Below are 21136 nucleotides of genomic sequence, written 5' to 3'. Positions count from 1 at the left end.
TTTCTTCTAAGAAATCCTGAATCCTATTACAAACCTGGTCCGATATTCCGTAAGCTCGTATTTTTTTCACTAAACGTAAGTGCGGAACCGTATCAAATGCCTTCCTGAAGTCCAGGAATACGGCATCAATCTGCTCGCCAGTGTCTACGGCACTGTGAATTTCTTGGGCAAATAGGGCGAGCTGAGTTTCACATGATCTCTGTTTGCGGAATCCATGTTGGTTATGATGAAGGAGATTTGTATTATCTAAGAACGTCATAATACGAGAACACAAAACATGTTCCATTATTCTACAACAGATTGACGTAAGCGAAATAGGCCTATAATTATTCGCATCTGATTTATGACCCTTCTTGAAAATGGGAACGACCTGCGCTTTCTTCCAGTCGCTAGGTACTTTACGTTCTTCCAGCGATCTACGATAAATTGCTGATAGAAAGGGGGCAAGTTCTTTAGCATAATCACTGTAGAATCTTAAGGGTATCTCGTCTGGTCCGGATGCTTTTCCGCTACTAAGTGATAGCAGTTGTTTTTCAATTCCGATATCGTTTATTTCAATATTTTCCATTTTGGCGTCCGTGCGACGGCTGAAGTCAGGGACCGTGTTACGATTTTCCGCAGTGAAACAGTTTCGGAACACTGAATTCAGTATTTCTGCCTTTCTTCGGTCGTCCTCTGTTTCGGTGCCATCGTGGTCAACGAGTGACTGAATAGGGGATTTAGATCCGCTTACCGATTTTACATATGACCAAAACTTTTTAGGGTTCTTGTTTAGATTGTTTGCCAATGTTTTATGTTCGAATTCGTTGAATGCTTCTCTCATTGCTCTCTTTACGCTCTTTTTCGCTTCGTTCAGCTTTTCCTTATCGGCTATGATTCGACTACTCTTAAACCTATGATGAAGCTTTCTTTGTTTCCGTAGTACCTTTCGTACATGATTGTTATACCACGGTGGATCTTTCCCCTCGCTTTGGACCTTAGTCGGTACGAACTTATCTAAGGCGTAATGGACGATGTTTCTGAATTTTTTCCATTTTTGTTCCACATCCTCTTCCTCAGAAATGAACGTTTGATGGTGGTCACTCAGATATTCTGCGATTTGTGCCCTATCACTCTTGTTAAGCAAATATATTTTCCTTCCTTTCTTGGCATTTCTTATTACACTTGTAGTCATTGATGCAACCACTGACTTATGATCACTGATACCCTCTTCTACATTCACGGAGTCGAAAAGTTCCGGTCTATTTGTTGCTATGAGGTCTAAAACGTTAGCTTCACGAGTTGGTTCTCTAACTATCTGCTCGAAGTAATTCTCGGACAAGGCAGTCAGGATAATGTCACAAGAGTCTCTGTCCCTGGCTCCAGTTCTGATTGTGTGACTATCCCATTCTATACCTGGTAGATTGAAGTCTCCCCCTATTACAATAGTATGATCACGAAACTTCTTCACGACGTTCTGCAGGTTCTCTCTGAGGCGCTCAACTACTACGGTTGCTGATGCAGGTGGTCTATAGAAGCATCCGACTATCATATCTGACCCACCTTTGATACTTAACTTAACCCAGATTATTTCACATTCGCATTCGCTAATATGTATCGCAATACAGGATCTCTTGGCCGAAAGACAGATCATTATTGATGATGAATTGATAGATTTCAGCGAAGAAGATGAAGTGGGAGAATATGATGCGAACCACAAACGGAATGAATATTTGAAAAAATTAATAACTGAATATATCTTTATAATTTCGCACACCTTACACTGTTTGTTGGTATTCTTTGAAATAAAATTGAAAAATTCGATCGATTTTGAAAAAAAGTACACGACAGGATTGGAACACGGTACCTCCACGGCGGTAGCCGCGAACCTTTACCGCTGCGCTACGCTGACCTGCTCGAAATACCTGTAATGTTACGGAGTGCACAGCGCGCAATGAACTTCAAAATCGATTTTCTCAAAAACCAAGGCCCGTCGTTAAAAAACCAGATAGCCAGGTACACAGCGTAAGTGCCTCTACAACATATTTGAAGCGCATCAAAATCCGTGTTTCACAGTATGGAGGTCGCCTTGTCAGACTTTCTTGACCACACCAAAAACTGACCGAGGAAAAAAAAATGGTTCGAATGGCTCTGAGCACTATGGGACTTAACATCTGTGGTCATCAGTCCCCTAGAACTTAAAACTACTTAAACCTAACTAACCTAAGGACATCACACACATCCATGCCCGAGGCAGGATTCGAACCTGCGACCGTAGCAGTCGCGCGGTTCCGGACTGAGCGCCTAGAACCGCTAGACCACCGCGGCCGGCACTGACCGAGGAGGTCGGACGCACTGTGCCCAATCCGTCGGCCGACGATATTGGGCAGGATCTGGCGACTGCGTCTGCCGACCGCTGTCGCTGTGTCACTCTGGTCTAGGAGGCACGGTCAGGTGTTCGTCTGCCCCGCAGGGATGTACGATAAACTAAGAAACGTAGTCGCCTCTTTAAAAGATCAAAATGGGCTCCTAGGAGCGCAGATAGGTGTGCTACAAATCGTACCATGCCGTCACGTCACAATACAGGGCTAACGTAAGTGGTGTCTGTATATGCCAGTCGATGGTATGGAACTGCTGCGGTAGGATTGCATAATGTGAAGACGCGACAGAAAGATAGAAAGAAGCTATCGTGTTGTGACGTGTCCATGACCATACCGTGAATGAAATTGAAGATTGGGCGGGAAGGGGCTGGGGGAGGAAAGGAAAGGGGTGGAATTCACGATGTCAGCGGCCACGAGCGAAAACCTGTGTAAGACCGGGATTCGAACCCGGTGTCTTCTGCTTACTAGGCATCTACATACATACTCCGCAATCCACCATACGGTGCGTGGCGGAGGGTACCTCGTACCACAACTAGCATCTTCTCTCTCTGTTCCACTCCCAAACAGAACGAGGTAAAAATGACTGCCTATATGCCTCTGTAAGAGCCCTAATCTCTCTTATCTTATCTTTGTGGTCTTTCCTCGAAATGTAAGTTGGCGGCAGTAAAATTGTACTGCAGTCAGCCTCAAATGCTGGTTCTTTAAATTTCCTCACTAGCGATTCACGAAAAGAAGGCCTCCTTTCCTCCAGAGACTCCCATCCGAGTTCCTGAAACATTTCCGTAGAACTCGCGGGATGATCAAACCTACCAGTAACAAATCTAGCAGCCCGCCTCTGAATTGCTTCTATGCCCTCCCTCAATCCGACCTGATAGGGATCCCAAACGCTCGAGCAGTACTCAAGAATAGGTCGTATTAGTGTTTTATATGCGGGCTCCTTTACAGATGAATCACATCTTCCCAAAATTTTACCAACGAACCGAAGACGACTATTCGCCCTCCCCATAACTGCCATTACATGCTTGTCCCATGTCATATCGCTCTGCAATGTTACGCCCAAATATTTAATCGACGTGCCTGTGTCAAGCGCTACACTACTAATGGAGTGTTCAAACATTCCGGGATTCTTTTTTTCTATTCGTCTGCATTAATTTACATTTATCTATATTTGGAGTTAGCTGCCATTCTTTACATCAATCACAAATACTGTCCAAGTTGTCTTGTATCCTCCTACAGTCACTCAACGATGACACCTTCCCGTACACCACAGCATCATCAGCAAACAGCCGCACTTTGCTATCCACCCTATCCAAAAGATAATTTATGTAGATAGAAAACAACAGCGGACCTACCACACTTCCCTGGGGCACTCCAGATGATACCCTCACCTCCGATGGACACTCACCATCGAGGACAACGTACTGGGTTCTATTACTTAAGAAGTCTTCGAGCCACTCACATATTTGGGAACCAATCCCATATGCTCGTACCTTAGTTAGGAGTCTGCAGTGGGGCACCGAGTCAAACGCTTTCCGGAAGTCAAGTGAGACCCTTCATCCATGGTTCGCAAGATATCATGTGAGAAAAGGGCGAGTTGAGTTTCGCAGGAGCGATGATTTCTAAAGCCGTGCTTATACATGGACAGCAACTTCTCTGTCTCAAGGAAATTCATTATATTCGAAGTGAGAATATGTTCGAGAATCCTGCAACAAACCGATGTTAAGGATATTGGTCTGTAATTTTGAGGATCTGTCCTTCTACCCTTCTTATATACAGGCGTCACCTGCGCTTTTTTCCATTCGCTCGGGACTTTACGTTGGGCAAGAGATTCGCGATAAATGCAAGCTAAGTAAGGAGCCGATGCAGCAGAGTAATCTCTGTAAAACCGAATTGGAATCCCATCAGTTACGTCAACTGCGCGGACTGTCTCGGTACGCGCCACGGCCGGCGGACCAGCATCCCCATCCAGAGCCGCCCATCCGCCGTCCCCGTCCATATCCACCTTGTTTGCTGCTTTGACATTCCCGCTGGAGGTCGAACGTGATTGTGCACTAGCATTGAAAGTGGCGGATTTATAGCCCATCGTGGCGAACCAGTTACATAAATGAGTTGTGTCCTCGCATGCATATAATCAAATAAGTGAGTGAAGTGCCCGATTTGTTGCTGTAGCAGCGCTGAGTACCACTTGCAGCCACGTAACACGGCGTAAGGACAATGGTCGTATAAATGTGTTCTCCTAACCGACAAGGCCGGAGACGAGTTTCAGAGCTTGTCTCAACGGCGATAGGTTCCAAACCAGGCGGGAATTGCTGCATTCTGCTCTGAACGAATATAGGATAGTCGTGTTGGACGTCAGAAAATAAGGTTGAAAGGTCGCTTTTCCTAACTTGTAACAGTATAAAGCCATCGCATTGTACATCACAAGCAGCACCGAGCTGGCGCTGTATCTACATGTAAGAGAAAATGTGTGTGTGTATTCGTCACTGAAGAAGTCTCATTAGACTAAGGTTAAAATTATATAGCAAAACTAAAACTGCCTTCATTTAGTTACCCAAGAGAAGACATAATCTCAAAATCATTAATATAGTAAACTGTGACGCTTTAATGAATTATTTAATTAGAAATATGTTCTCTTTGTTTGTTGGCAGGTTCAGTGGTCCGCAAGCTGATTGAAAAGAGATTTGGACATCACCGGTCGAACATCATGGGGAGGTAAGTCATTAACCAGTGGATGCGACACGCAGCGAAATAGAACGAGCAGTTATTCGTGCTAGACTGACCGACACGAAAAACGCAACACATCAATTTCGTACAAAAAAGTGAAATTTATTTTAAATTTCTGACACTTTCATAAGACCAATCCACTATCTTATGATAGAATATTGTGGCGTGGTTCCATCTAAGCGTCCAACAATGAAAAAAGAAAGACTATTATAAACAAATTTAAGAAATTAAGCCAGATATGCGCACTTCAGGGAAATTTTGAGTTAGGTCATAATGCTAATGCACGTAAGGTCATAATGCTAATGCACGTCAGTTCTGATGTTGGACACTCCGCATTTTACTTCACTGAACCTCGGAGACGCTCTCAGATACTTCTGTTCACGTCTTCAAAAGCGTGTATTGCCACCTGCCGCACTAATGATAGCATTCAACCTTTCAGGCATCCCCCTCACTAATGCGGTAATGTCCTGTTGACGAATCATATCCCGATCTTCCAGACGAGCGTTCCGTAGGCCCTGTAGGGTCTCTGGACACTGTTGGCGGGCTCGTCTCCCCAGCCGGTCCCAAACGACAACAAGTGGATTCAAATCAGGGCTCCGAGCAGGCCGACCCGTAGCTTGAATCACTGTTTCATCCAAGAACTCTTGCACATTTCGCGCAACATGTAGGCACGCTCTGCCCTGCATTACTATAAAATCGTCACCAGTAAGTGGAGCGAAAGGCACAACATGCTCCAGAAGGATTTCCTGCGCCTCCCGACGTGCGGTAAGGATCCCATGCTCCACGAAGCTCAGATCCGTGCTTGCAGCTGTATTGATTCCTGCCAACACTATTACAGAACCACGCTGAAAAGGCATCCTAGATGAGAATGTGCAAGGAGAATACCTTTCCCGTGGCCTTCTGCAGACCCCTCTCTTCCATCAGGTGATCGCAGGCCAAATCGCGACTCGTCGGTGAACAACACTTAATCCCATTGTTGTACTGTCCAGTCAAGATGTTCCCTTGGGAAACGAAGTCGAGCAGTGCAGTGCTCTGTGGTGAGTTCCGGACGTGTAGCAGCTCTTCTGGACTGAAGGTTGGCTTCTTCCAGTCTTCTTCAAACGGTTCTCTCACTAACATTGACCCATCGAACATGGTGGAATGGATTTCGTTCTTCAGTAGTGGTGGTGTGACGGTTTCAGAGAACTTAAAGTTGTAAGAAGCGATCATCTCTCTCTGATGTTGCTCTTCTCGGGCCTGTTCCTGGTCTCCTTGCAAAGCGTCCAGTTTCCACGTAGCTTCGTGCGGTTCTGGATATCGTGGAAGGTGTAGTCCTCAACACTTCCGCAACGTAATGTAAGCTGCAGCCATTTTCCACCAAAGCAACAGCTTACGCAGCTTGTTCAGGCCTTAACGGCATGTTTACTCTACGAAACCGGTTACGACAATCGCTGAAAGAGCCGACAAACACGTGTGACTGTATGGGGAACAATTGAAGGTACAACAATGAGCGCTTCAAGGGCAGGAAAACGTCGCAGACATTCAGTGATGTCTTTTGCAAGTTGCACCGGAAAAAACGATTGAAGCTTGTGCACTAAACAATCAACACTTCATTGTTTGCTCGCAAAGCGACGCCAATAACATACCCGTCTCAAAAAATTAGTTGAAGTACTTCGCTTTGATTAAGTAGATAATTACACAGCGCTTACACATCATTTATTTAGTGTTGCGTTCTTCATGCCTGTCAGTGTATTTGTTCAGGGCGATCTGACAGAGATGTTTACGGTTTGCGTGGAGCGGAAGAAGCAAGCCCCCACCACCCAAGTCCCGCACGTGGGCTGCCACCGATCCAGAACTGCAGGGCACTGTTCCCGGACGTTGTGAGCGAGTAGTATGCTGGATCGACTGGGTCGTTCGCGTCATTCCTACCTTCCGACATTTCCAGTTTTTCACAACTAGTAGGCTGTTTCTCGCTATGCCAAGTATTTACCGTGAAAAGGCAGCACCGCAGCCGTGTCACCGCACGCACGTATGCGAATTTTATACATCTGGAGAAGCAGCAGGGCGCAAGGGTTCTGAGGGGCAGTGGCAGCGGTGGTGTACCGGTCATACAAAATTAGGTTTCCAGTAGTTCCCGAAAGTAATTAAAACATGAGTGTCACACTGGTTCCATAAAACCAACAACTCCCAGGATTCCAGGAAGGCAGCTTTACAGCGAAAATTGGGTTACTTCAATTACAAGACCTCAAATGAACGGCAATAGAATTATCTAAACTTGTAAACAGTATTTCCACGTATTGTGAACGCTAAATGTAAGTTGCATGGTGCTCGGTAGTACGTTGCACAAATTATGTTATGTGAAATGGAACGAGACGTTGTGCTCAACATTTCTTGTACATTGCAAACCGAAAATAAGACCCACGCTTTACCTTAAGAAAGGGAGCGGCTCGTCTTTTCTCATTTGCGTGAAACCTGGAAAAGTTAATTATAAGTTTGTGTAATGTCCCGCACGAGCGAAGTTTAATAATTTATCGTAATTGCAGCTTGGTGCTCCGCATTAGCCCAGTACACTCGGAAAAGATAAACTGAAAAATGGCTCTGAGCACTATGCGACTTAACTTCTGAGATCATCAGTCGCCTAGAACTTAGAACTAATTAAACCTAACTAACCTAAAGACATCACACACACCCATACCTGAGACAGGATTCGATCCTGCGACCGTACCGGTCGCTCGGTTCCAGACTGTAGCGCCTAGAACCGCACGGCCACTCCGGCCGGCAAAAGATAAAGTGACCGTAGATTTTTGCGCGGTGTTTGGTTTTACCTGCCTCATGTTTATTGCGTTGTACCGGAAGTCGCTCAGCCCCCAGCCTGTCTCTTGTTGAGAGGCGGCCAACTTGAACCCTACCCACCGCGTAGCTGTTCCCGTCAGCCGGTGGTGCGTGCCGGGCCGGGAGGGCCCTGTGTTAACAGTGGGTGAGAGAGGGAAGGGAAAGAGAGAGAGAGAGAGAGAGAGAGAGAGAGAGAGAGAGAGAGAGAGATGGTACTGAGGACTCTGTTCCCTGGCCTAATACTGAAGCCAGCCTAACCTGGTGTTCAGCATAGGCCCTGTAAGGGCCCAGTAGTCTTTCAGGAGTTATAACGACCACAAAAGCGAAATGGAAACTGCTCATATCTTTAGTCACTTACTGCACGTTACACTATTCACAATGGCTCAAAGTAATTTTCTATTTTTAGAAGTCCTGTTACTCGCGGTGGAATCGCTACTATTCAGCCCCTAAACACTTTTTCACACTATACTATAACTAGTATGTATGACTTCCATGCCCTGAATATCCATTTCGTAAGTTCTCGGTTGCAGACTTCGAAATTTTTACGAGAAACACGTTTCTATTTGCTGTCGTTCCTTTGTTGGAAAAGACGCTTTCAGCGAGACCCTAGCGCCATTCCATGTTGTTGTTTGCATTTCCGTAACGCTCGTGCTTTCTCGGATACACTGGTCGCAACCATCAGGGTATAATATGTTACATGTCAAGTTTAACTGGAGTATCTGGGTACAAATGCCCTGTTATTAGGATTACGGGCACGCGGCATCCGCATATGTTTAGGTATTAAATTAATGCGAAAAAATTACATAAAAGTAGTGCTACTAAAAGTACAGAAGTAAGAGAAATGTAATAAAAATATAGAATGAGTAAACCAAGGAAAAAGGAAGGCAATGAAAAGTAGCAGATATCAGATCAGTGATAAACGTAACATCAAAATTGAGGTCCACATTAGACACAAGGTGTGAAAGTAATCGGCAATCTAGGAAGCGAACAGAGGCGGTGGCAAGTGGGGGGGGGGGGGGGTCTAGGGGGGCTATAGCCCCTCCAATGGAGTATCATATTACACTGGATAAAACGACTTCAGAAATCAGCGAATATATTACTTCAACAGATTCAGTCATTATTCTTTTTATAATTATGTAGCAATATAGGTTGCAATGTATTTCACACACATTTTAAGAAAAGAATAAGAGCGGCAAATAGTTTACTATCTAAACCAACAAAAATCATTTAACTTAAAATGGGTGTCTTATTATTTATTAATATACATTGCCGTTGTGGCCGAGCAGTTCTAGGCGCTTCAATCCGGAACCGCTCTGCTGCTACGGTCGCAGGTCGAATCTTCCCCGGGCATGGATGTGTGTCCTGTCCTTAGGTTAGTTAGGTTTAATTAGTTCTAAGTTCTAGGGGACTGATGACCTCAGATGTTAAGTCCCATAGTGCTCAGAGCCATTTGAAACACTTTTTTTAACAATAATCAAGAAAGCTAAATATGCCGGGATGCCTACCAGCACTTAAATTGCTGACCCCAGACAAGAACTTCGAAATCGCAGGACATATGCGTCAAATCGTATTGTTTACCCGGGCACACACATTCTGTAGACACGTTTTTACCCTAAACTCCAAAACAGTTGCCAAAAACTACTTTAAGCAACACCAACTTTTACCAATTTGTCGGTGGAGGACCCCAACCCTCCTTTTGTGAAGCGATATTCCATTCCCCCAAACGCGCCCCCCCCCCCCCCCCCTCTTTTGACCGACTTCTAGAATCGCCCCTGGAAGCGAAATAAGACATGGCGGGCGTAGGGAGGCGGATGCAAGAGGCGGTCCAGCAGAGACAGAGGGGCCGGTGCTCGCCAGTAGAAGCCTGTATACGTCAGGCGCAGATCTTGTTCTGACTAAGGAATTCCTTACAAGGGAACCTCCCCATCGCACCCCCCTCAGATTTAGTTATAAGTTGGCACAGTGGATAGGCCTTGAAAAACTGAACACAGATCAATCGAGAAAACAGGAAGAAGTTGTGTGGAACTATAAAAAAATAAGCAAAATATACAAACTGATTAGTCCATGCGCAACATATGCTACATCAAGGAGGGATACAGTTCAGGAGCACCGTGGCCCCGTGGTTAGCGTGAGCAGTTGCGGAACGAGAGGTCCTTGGTTCAAGTCTCCCCTCGAGCGAAAAATTTTTCTTTATATTCGCGAAGTTATGATCTGTCCGTTCGTTCATTGACGTCTCTGTTCACTGTAATAAGTTTTGTGTCTGTGTTTTGCGACCGCACCGCAAAACCGTGCGATTAGTAGACGTCAGGACGTGCCTCTCCAATGGAAGTCAGCACGGTAGCTCAGCGTGTTTGGTCAGAGAGTAATGTGCCCTCTGTAATAAAAAAACTGAGTCAACAGATCAACAACGAACTTTACTGGATGTCTTACGACGTCCGCCCCGAGCAGATGAAAAAAAAATGGGAACCGAAAACATTTGATCGCAAGGTCATAGGTCAACCGATTCCTCCACACGAAAACACGTCTGATATATTCTATACGACACTGGTGACGGCATGTGCATCACATGACAGGAATATGTTGTCGATCCACCTAACTTGTACACTGGGCGAATGGGTAAAAAGATTCATCTACGTTGCCCGATTTAGGTTTTCTTGTGGAGGTGATAATTACTCCCAAAAAAGTGATGAAAACATCAGAGTTTGTCACATAAACTGCAACAAATGAATCCAAAAGTGCAACAAATGAATCCAAAAGTCTCACAGTCGCACACTTTTCCCTGTGCTCTGTCAAAACATATGTTTTTAACTTTTTCAAATTTTTCCGTGTGTAGACCGTCAAATCCTGCATATGTCCAAGCAAATCTGAACATGTCCTGGAATTTTGGAGAGCGAAGTTGATTTATGTGTGAGTGCCTGATCTTTGATAATTGTCTGAAAGTAAAAAATTAAAATTTTCGCTGAAAGGAAGACTTGAACTACGGACCTCTCGTTCCATAGCTGCTGACGCTAACCACGGGACCACGGCGCTCCTAAGTTTTGTGTCTCCTTGATGGAGCATATCTTACACATGGACTAATCAGTTTGTATATTTTGCTTATTTTTTCATAGTTCCACACAACTTCTTCCTGTTTTCTCGATTGATCTGTGTTCAGTTTTTCAGGGTCTATCCACTGTGGCAACTTACAACTAAATCTGAGGGGGGTGCGATGGGGAGGTTCCCTTGTTAGAATGAGCGTCTGTCGCACGGCACTATACGGAAGCGGGTCACGGACTGGGAAAACGGGAAGAGAGAAGAATCGAAGCGTTTCACATGAGGTCCTGTCGGAGGGTGTCGAAAATTAAGGAAGTCGACAAGATAAAGAAATGAGGGAGTCCTCCACAGGAATGAACCAGAGAGGGTTAAATAAATCCTCCGTGCTCAGCACACAACCCTGTTCCTCTCGAGCAACACCGAGAGGACCTGTGCAGATCCGTCTTGCCCTCCGGACGGACAGATTGAAACTGAGGGGGAGGGGATTTTTATCACTGTTGTGACGTCGGGCGAGAGACAGCGGCTTGTTTGCACGTTTAACTGCCATTAAATCATCCTAAATATGACTCAGTTTTCTGGAGATCAAAAGACAACGTCTGCACCGCATTGTACGTTAAACTGTAACATGATAAAATGACACGCGAGTTGTGAATATGCTGTAAGAATAGTTTGCCAATTGCAGAGACGTTACCACTTATTGACCTCCAGTTACCTATTCCTAGTGATGTACTTAGTGTTTAAAACCACGGAAGCATTCTTTGGTCTGTACTCCACTTTGGTGTGTACTGCAAATTTTTTGAGGACGAAATTGCGTTATTATGCCAGTCGTGACTCGACACGGTGCTTTCGCTGGAAAAGTCGGGTAATGGACGGAGGAGCATACGGCAGGCTCGCAGAAGCGGAGGCTGGCTTTGAGTGCTTTTGGCTGAGACCTGTTACCCCTCTTCTCGACGTCACGGCTGTGGTTTTCAGCTATTTTCACTCAACACGCCTCACCCTCGCTTATTCTTTCGCAGCAGATTTCTCTCTTTCGCGCGCAAAGACAAGCCGAGAAGGGGAAAGCTATCGCCTTTACCGTTCCAGACGTCCTCTCTGCGTACAGTGGTCTTTCCAGGGTGCGGAAGAAAAGCTCTGTCTTCGCAGGATACTGACTCTAAAAATGTAGGCGTGTGAACGTGGAGCAGTTGGAGTATCGTAAAGATGACGCAGTGGACACGTTGAGATTAACCTGTTCCTGGCTAACAGTCGTCCTGCAAGTAGCGAACTGTACCAGCGCAGCTTTGAACCGTGTGGTGGTAACCTTTCTCGTCGCAGCTGCGAACTGCAGAGAAGACACACTGTCAGGAACTGGTATGACGAATGATCCAAAATCGCTTTACAATATGTCGAAATATAAATAAAAAGTACTAATTATTTTTCTTTTAGCGTAGCTCTCGCAGTAGTTTCGTTGCTAAATGTAGTTGCCATGTCGTTCATCTCTGATGAGCGTAACTTTGACCTGATTGTTGCTTTTGTGATGTATCGATTATATTCGCTTGTGTATAATTGTTTCTTTTTTCAAATAATTATACACAATATCTGGTTGAGAATCAAAATGAAGCTCAGTATGTTAACAAATGTTCAAATGTGTGTGAAATCTTAAGGGACTAAACTGCTAAGGTCATCAGTCCCTAAGCTTACACACTACTTAACTTAAATTATCCTAAGGACAAACACACACACACACACACACACACACACACACACACACACACACACACACACACACACACACACCCATGCCCGAGGGAGGACTCGAACCTCCGCCGGGACCAGCTGCACAGTCCATGACTTCAGCGCCTTAGACCGCGCGGCAGCATGTTAACATAATATTATATTTGGTGAGGTAGGATTTGCTTAAAATCAGAAAATAATAGTAATAAAAAATTATTTTCGACGTTCCTTGACTCCCCAAACTGCTAATGCGGTACTAATTTTTCAAGTCTGCTTTTCTTCAGAGCCGATAAATACGCCTGGCGCAACAACCGTACAGCTTTTACCAACATTTTGCCCCTCTGTTGGTTTCTTTTTTCCTGTTGTTCCTGCTGTCTGTACATGAGTCGGATAGTAAGGAAGTACAGGAGCAGCTGCTTGCAACACTTCAAGGGCTTGCCTCAACTAGGCTACACTAGATAAGTTGGCAATACAAACCAGTAATTGTAGTATCATTCATTTTATGGAATTTAGCGAGGAACAGGTTGTTAAATGAATTGTTATATTTATTTAGCGTACTACATACAATAAAGCATTGTTAACCGATAGGTACACTTCCATGTGTGTTATTTTCAGCGTTTGTCATTAATGAAAAGTTCATGAATTTTTCAAAGTTGGAGTCGTAGCGTAAAGTTATCACGATAATATGTCCTTGCTCTGTTTTAAAATTATCGACGTGTTCCACTATGTGCCAGCATACTACGAGGGTTGCCCAGAAAGTAATGCACCGCATTTTTTTCTTCAACAATCCATTATTGAACATTATAAGAATTACACACACGAAAGAATGGTGTTTTATCTACATACCCTATTTTTCCACGTAATGTCCACCCCATTCTGTGGCCTTCCTGTAGCGCGAAACAAGGGCATGTATGGCCTGTCGGTACCAATCCTTGTCCTGGTGGTGGAGCCAGTGCTTCACTGTGTGAACCACCTCCTCATCGTCCTCAAAATGTCTTCCACGAATGGCTTTCTTTAATGGACCAAACAAGTGGAAGTGCGAGGGGGCTAGGTCAGGGCTGGTAGGGTGCATGGGGTTACACTGTACAACCCTGTTTGGCGATGTGTTCAGCAGTCCGCATCGACTTTTTCTTTGCTGATTGACAGACGCAGCGCCAACTGCCGAGTCGTAATGCGTCTGTCCCCACGAATGAGATCAGCTCGCTGCAACATGCCCGGCGTGACAGCCGTGGATGGTATCCCCGACCGCTGCAAATCGTTGAGCCACGTCGCCGAACCGCCTTCTGATGGCCTCACCCTCCGTGCCCAGCAACAAACTGTACTTCTGTCGAAAGCAGATACTCCATAGACCTTGCACAAGCGTTTCTGAATATTCCTCACTGTTTCTTTCTCTGCAGTGAGAAATTCAGTGACGGCACGTTGGTTGCAACGTACAGCACCTACAGACGCCATTTTGAAACGAAATTAGAATGATATTAATACCTTCAACGGTTGACGGGCGTTGATATATATCAACGGAGACAGGTGAAAATGTGTGCCCCGATGGGGACTCGAACCCGGGATTTCGTGCTTACATGGCTGACGCTCTATCCATCTGGGCCACGGAGGGCAGAGAGGATAGTGCGACTGCAGGGACTATCTCGCGCCCGCCACCCGCGAGACCCACATTCTCACCTGGTATGCCCACACACATTCGTAGTGCCCCTACCCAACACACTCATTACCCGTGGAAGACATTTTTATACCAAGTCCCGTAAGAGTCGGGGAATATGTGTGCATCCGCACAGAAGAAGGTCATGGCCGGTATTGCCAGAACTATTTACTTATGTGGATATGGTGTCTGTTCTTTCGGACGCCATATCCATTTATGTATACCATTTTGAAACTGTCATGCAGCTACGCCATGTTTCGGAAGTGACGGAAAGCTGGCGTGCGCTGACTCAGGCGACTTCAGATAATGCGTACGTAACGTTTCGCATTCGTAACATTGTTTTCGGCTGAGAAAAAAAATGCGGTGCGTTAGTTTCTGGGCAACCCTCGTACTTACTGTTGGTCCACCAGTGTCCCTCCTTTCCTCGAGCAGAATGTGCAGGACGTCCGGCAGAGTGGGAATATTTTAGAGCTCGTAACAAAATGTTATTCTGAATTATTATTATTATTTTTCGTATGCCTCGCAGTCACGTTATTAGCGTGAGTCCCACATGCCGAGGTGCCAAGCCAGCCTGTTTTTCAGCACAGAATAGTTCATTCCAGTAAGGACTGCTGACAGCGTGCGCTTTCCCTTGTCTTGCTGAGCAGACCAAGGTCGCGCGTGTGAATGCGGCCAGCAGGAGGCGCGAGGGAGGAGCCACGCGGTAACTGGCCAGCAGAACGCAGCGCGCGCACACTCCGCCGTCTGCCGCCCGCCTGTCTCTCTGCTCACCTCCAGCGGCCTCCAGCGTGAGCCACCCTGCTCTCCATGTCGCTCTTCCCGTTCCTGCATTCCACCACCACTCAGACTGCCGTCTCAGTGCGGCCTGGACGCGTCCTCTTGTATCCCGAGTACTGAGAATACGGTCAAAAGTTTACTTCATTCAGCTCTCCTTTCCGACGCCCTCCCCTCTCGCATCCGTGACCAGGCAGTAACCTCTTGTGTACAAGTACTAGCTGGCGCGACAACACTGCTATTCTCATTACAAGAAAATTTCGTGCTCCACCACGAGTCCAGGTCTTAAATCGGCTGCTTCTGCGTCGGTCGCTACTGGGCGAGCGCCTGTTAGCTTCCTCAGCCACAAAAGCTGGTGTTACGGGACAGGTAGCGGAAGTATCTCGCCCAAGCACAAGGCGTGTCTTTCAGTCGGTATTCTGCAGTAGAGTCTACATCTACGTGACTACTCTGCTATTCACAATAAAGTGCCTGGCAGAGGGTTCAATGAACCACCTTCAAGCTGTCTCTCTACCGTTCCACTCTCGAATGACACGCGGGAAAAACGAGCACTTAAATTTTTCTGTGCGAGCCCTGATTTCTCTTATTTTATCGTGATGATCGTTTCTCCCTATGTAGGTAGGTGCCAACAGAATGTTTTCGCAATCGGAGGAGAAACTGGTGATTGGAATTTCATGAGAAGATCCCGTCGCGACGAAAAACGCCTTTGTTTTAATGATTGCCACTCCAATTCACGTATCATATCTGTGACACAATCTCCCCTATTTCGCGATAATACAAAACAAGCTTTCCTTCTTTGTACTTTTTCGATGTCATCCTTCAGTCCCACCTGATGCGGATCCCACACCGCACAGCAGTACTCCAGAATAGGGCGGACAAGTGTGGTGTAAGCAGTCTCTTTAGTAGACCTGTTGCACCTTCTGAGTGTTCCGCCAATGAATCGCAGTCTTTGGTTTGCTCTACCCACAACATTATCAGCGTGATCGTTCCAATTTAGGTTATTTGTAATTGTAATCCCTAAGTATTTACTTGAAATTACAGGCCTCAGATTTGTGTGACTCACCGCGTAATCGAAATTTAGCTGATTTCTTTTAGTACTCTTGCGAATAACTTCACACTGTTCCTTATTCAGGGTCACTTGCCACTTTTCACACCATAAATATATCTTATCTAAATAATTTTGCAAGTCGTTTTGATCATCTGCAAACAATCTAAGACGGCTACTGTGATTGTCTCCTATGTCATTATATAGATCAGGAACAATAGAGGGCCTATAACACTTCCTTGGGGAACGCGATATTATTTCTGAATCTGCGGATGAAAGACCATTACAGGCGGCAACGCTGTATTCAGCTGAAATCTGCGAAGCGAAGACGGCTGCGGGCTAATACAGTAGTCCTCCACAGAGCTGCGACAACTCTGGGGCGTCCCCATAGAGACCTTTTAATATTTTGATTGAAATTCATGATTTTCTGTTTTTGTGTCCTAAAAGTATGGAAGCAAGATAGATAAAGTAAGTGATTAGATAAAGCTAAGATAGCCACATCAGAATTTTATTACAGATACTTACCTGTGTGCTGATAGCACAATTAAATTGAGGGCTTCACTGGCCTTCAGCGAATGAAGCGGTTAATTATTTAGTAACTTGTAGTGGTCTTCAGCTGGCCACAGCGGCTAGTCAGGAAGGCAAATGTTGTCGGCTGCGCCTTCGGCGGTCCGCACCGCGTGTCGGAAGCCGCGTCGCGTCTGTGCAGTTGCAAGGAACAGCCTTGGATGCCGTATTATGTAACTCGGTTTGCACGTAACAATGAGTACGCATTGTGGTAAAGTGTTACTTGCGGAATGATATCAGTGATTTATTCTCAGTTTGCGTATGCCGTATTTTCACGTGTCGCCGCAGGACAGACTTTCTACCATTACTAACGTGGTATTTGATGAGTGTTGACATCAAATTTTGGCGAGCATTCACTTTGAAGTCGATAACGATTTTTGAACAGTTTCGTTGTCTAGGGATAATAGGATCTGCGCAATAGACTCTGAACATCTCTGATAGTACAAGAGCTGATAGTAGCATTGCTTGGTTAAACATTTGTCTGAAACGTTACACTTTATAAATTTCAGAATATAGTGAAAATTGTTATAGTAAACTGCATGTTCTGTGAATCCCAGACATCATCCTAAATCCTCAGCGTAATGAGCTTCAGTGATCAATAACTTTATTTCTCTATCAGAGTGGGCACAGTGAACTTTAATTACAGGCATCACGTTTTTGCTGATCACTTTCTGGTTGCCAACATTGTACGAGGGCAGTTCAATACGTAATGCAACACATTTTTTTTCTGAAACAGGGGTTGTTTTATTCAGCATTGAAATACACCAGGTTATTCCCCAATCTTTTAGCTACACAACACTATTTTTCAACGTAATCTCCATTCAATGCTACGGCCTTACGCCACCTTGAAATGAGGGCCTGTATGCCTCCACGGTACCATTCCACTGGTCGATGTCGGAGCCAACGTCGTACTGCATCAATAACTTCTTCATCATCCGCGTAGTGCCTCCCACGGATTGCGTCCTTCATTGGGCCAAACATATGGAAATCCGACGGTGCGAGATCGGCGCTGTAGGGTGCATGAGGAAGAACAGTCCACTGAAGTTTTGTGAGCTCCTCTCGGGTGCGAAGACTTGTGTGAGGTCTTGCGTTGTCATGAAGAAGTAGAAGTTCGTTCAGATTTTTGTGCCTACGAACACGCTGAAGTCGTTTCTTCAATTTCTGAAGAGTAGCACAATACACTTCAGAGTTGATCGTTTGACCATGGGGAAGGACATCGAACAGAATAACCCCTTCAGCGTCCCAGAAGACTGTAACCATGACTTTACCGGCTGAGGGTATGGCTTTAAACTTTTTCTTGGTAGGGGAGTGGGTGTGGCGCCACTCCATTGATTGCCATTTCAGGTTCGAAGTGATGAACCCATGTTTCATCGCCTGTAACAATCTTTGACAAGAAATTGTCACCCTCAGACACATGACGAGCAAGCAATTCCGCACAGATGGTTCTCCTTTGCTCTTTATGGTGTTCGGTTAGACAACGAGGGACCCAGTGGAAACAAACCTTTGAATATCCCAACTGGTGAACAATTGTGACAGCACTACCAACAGAGATGTCAAATTGAGCACTGAGTTGGTTGATGGTGATCCGTCGATCATCTCGAACGAGTGTGTACGCACGCTCCGCCATTGCAGGAGTCACAGCTGTGCACGGCCGGCCCGCACAGACAGTCTTGCTTGACCTTGCGGCGATGATGACACACGCTTTGCCCAACGACTCACCGTGCTTTTGTCCACTGCCAGATCACCGTAGACATTCTGCAAGCGCCTATGAATATCTGAGATGCCCTGGTTTTCCGCCAAAAGAAACTCGATCACTGCCCGTTGTTTGCAGCGCACATCCGTTACAGACGCCATTTTAACAGCTCCGTACAGCGCTGCCACCTGTCGGAAGTCAATGAAACTATACGAGACGAAGCGGGAATGTTTGAAAATATTCCACAAGAAATTTCCGGTTTTTTCAACCAAAATTGGCCGAGAAAAAAAATGTGTTGCATTACTTATTGAACTGCCCTCGTAGTTAGAGAGCCTGTGTTGAGAACGGCAACAACAGAAAAATTTTCCACCATCCGCCCCACACTCTTGCGATGGACAAGGACAGTAGAGTATTGCAGAGGATGGTTGTAAAAAGTCGCGTGAAACGAGGGGAAGGAATACTTTTGAGTGTCAGTGTGCTACCCCAGTTCAGCCAGCGCGGTGGCTGTGCGTAGGGAGTTGAAAGAATGGGGCGGTCGAGCAGGTTCTCGGGAGCCACACATTTCTGCAGGTGATGGTTGATCACTGTAGCAAATACCAGTATTGCTAGTCCCTGTTTTGAAGACAACCGAGGTAGATTTTTCCTACACGTCGGTCAGGGGCCTGAAGATGGCATAGTAAAACCTTGAAACTGGTTACCAAATAAAATAAGGTAGAAAATTGGCGGCTGAAGGTATTTCATTTGACATCCTGCATCGAACAGCCGAGCCCCGCAACCATTTCTAAAAAGATGGACATACAGAGAGACATTTCTGTAGTGGTTGCTAAGAGTCACTCCAATTGGTGCAGAGCGATGCCACCGGACAGTGGATGACTTGAAACGAATGATTCGGAGCGATGGAACACGCGACACCCTGTGGCAGTCCGGCGGAAGGGATTGGGGTTGGGCGATTTCCTGGGGAAAGTCATCTGCCGTCACGTGCGGTGCCAACAATGGAACTACGGAGGAGGTGGCGTCTCTCGTGGTTAGGGAGCGCTCCCCGTTGTGCGCTTAAGATGAAAGCAGCGTCTGCGGAGCAATCGTTGGTGAACACCATTCCTGAAATCGACTGACATGCCCAGAGTTCCGACTTTGAAGCCAGTGGAACGCTTTTGGGATGAATTAGAAGATTGACTTCGTTTCAGACCTCGGCGTCCAACATCAGTATCTTCTCTGCTCTTTGTGGAGGAATGGCGGCCCATTTTTCCTCTGGAGCAGACATAGTAGACATCTCGTTGAATGTGCCGCCAGCAGGATTCGAGCGTCATAAAGGTGTGGGTTCACCCTATACTGATGTCCGCTAATAGGTGTCCAGATACTTCATGAGCACATAGTACGCCTAGATGCAAATTCGCCTTATCGCGCACGAAAATCGAAGAGATTTAAAAAAAGGTGACTGACAAACACGTTGCAGTGTTGATTTTTTTCAAGGTTTGCACAGGCTTTTTTTTTTATTTTTTAAAAGGGAGTTAATATCTGTATTTACAAATGCTGCCTGATAGGGGAGGAACCCAACTCGATAAATGTCACCATACGCTCGAACTTCACTGCTGTTATGCGAATCATAACAGTGTTTGCGTGCCAAAAATCTGTTTAAGAGGACACTGCTATGATCGTTTTTCAGAAAGGCAGTGAATTTTACGTGCAGTGATTCGTTTCATGCTGTCTCTTTTATTTTGTGTCTAGGGAGCTAAATCGTTCTGATCTCATATAAGTCCCAGCGTCATAGCTTCAGTTTTCCTCGTAACGTTGAACGTTCAATTTGGTGCCTAGGTGGTTTTTTTTATGACATTGACTTCTCATAGAATTCACGTAATCTGTTTCGAAATTATAGTGTGAAAAGGGGCATCAGCAGTAGTTACAATATTTCTTCTGTAACAATGTTTCCTCTTACCCTTGTGTATTGTTTTGCCAGCTTCTTGAAGTGCATATACACCAAAGAGGAGTTGTTGCTTCAGAATTAATTACGTAGATGGAGAAGAGGCAGATAAGAAGTTGCAGGTAAACATGCGTTTGTCTAGGAGGGAATTCGGTCCGCTAAAAATTACAGTAGTTTCCAGCTATATCTGGACAAAATTTCAGCCTGCAACTACCGTTTAATGTAGAGGCATGCAGAGCTGCGCACTTCGCGAAACGTATAAGCGTGCTGTCTCTCGACTACAGGATTAATTAGCCGGTCACCGTAAAATTTGTGAGTTAAGACTGAGTAGATAGATGCGTGTAGTGGGGGACAAGCACTGAAGCTCGACCGTAGGTAAAGCCCCTGGCGGCTTTTTTGTAGTGTGTCCGGAGACTGTCGTTTTTCTACTAAGACACACAATTAAATCCTGTTAAAATGTTTGGGACGTATATCAGGCGGAACTAAAAGAGGATGTCGTCTATACAAAGAATAGGAAAGAAAAGGTGGTCGGCGCAAGCTAGTTAGTGACGAGATAATGTTACAGATGTGTTTAAAAATGTTAATTCGAAAAAAAAGACGCAGTTCACATCCCGAGGACCTGCTTAGAAAATTTCTGGCACAGTCTTTCAGGGTAGAAACGACGAATATTTCGTAGTGAATTATGTGTCTATCCAGATAAAGATAATGCAGATAAATTAAACGAATGACATCAAGCGCAGGTGACAGACAGTGATTCTTCCAACGCCCCTTTCGTCAGGAAAGCGAGAATAAACCTAGATTCACGGTACGGGCAAAAGTATCCCCTGCCACACACCCCACAGTAATT

At 45.5% G+C, this 21136-nt stretch overlaps 1 protein-coding gene across 2 annotated transcripts in view; it reads left to right on the top strand.

The window, feature by feature from the left end:
• The window catches only part of LOC126483609 (CD109 antigen), an 847818-nt gene that overhangs the window by 603730 nt on the left and 222952 nt on the right, over window positions 1-21136 (top strand). For both annotated transcript variants that reach the window (XM_050106646.1, XM_050106647.1), the window contains one exon: window positions 5009-5072. In XM_050106646.1, the coding sequence (XP_049962603.1) occupies window positions 5065-5072 (8 nt within the window). In that variant the 5' untranslated portion in view covers window positions 5009-5064. The remainder of the gene's footprint in view (window positions 1-5008; window positions 5073-21136) is intronic.

This window comes from Schistocerca serialis, chromosome 6 (assembly GCF_023864345.2).
Source record: "Schistocerca serialis cubense isolate TAMUIC-IGC-003099 chromosome 6, iqSchSeri2.2, whole genome shotgun sequence".
In the NCBI taxonomy this organism is placed as follows: domain Eukaryota; kingdom Metazoa; phylum Arthropoda; class Insecta; order Orthoptera; family Acrididae; genus Schistocerca; species Schistocerca serialis.
Note: the sequence above shows the minus strand (reverse complement) of the source record. Positions and strands in the feature narration are given on the sequence as shown.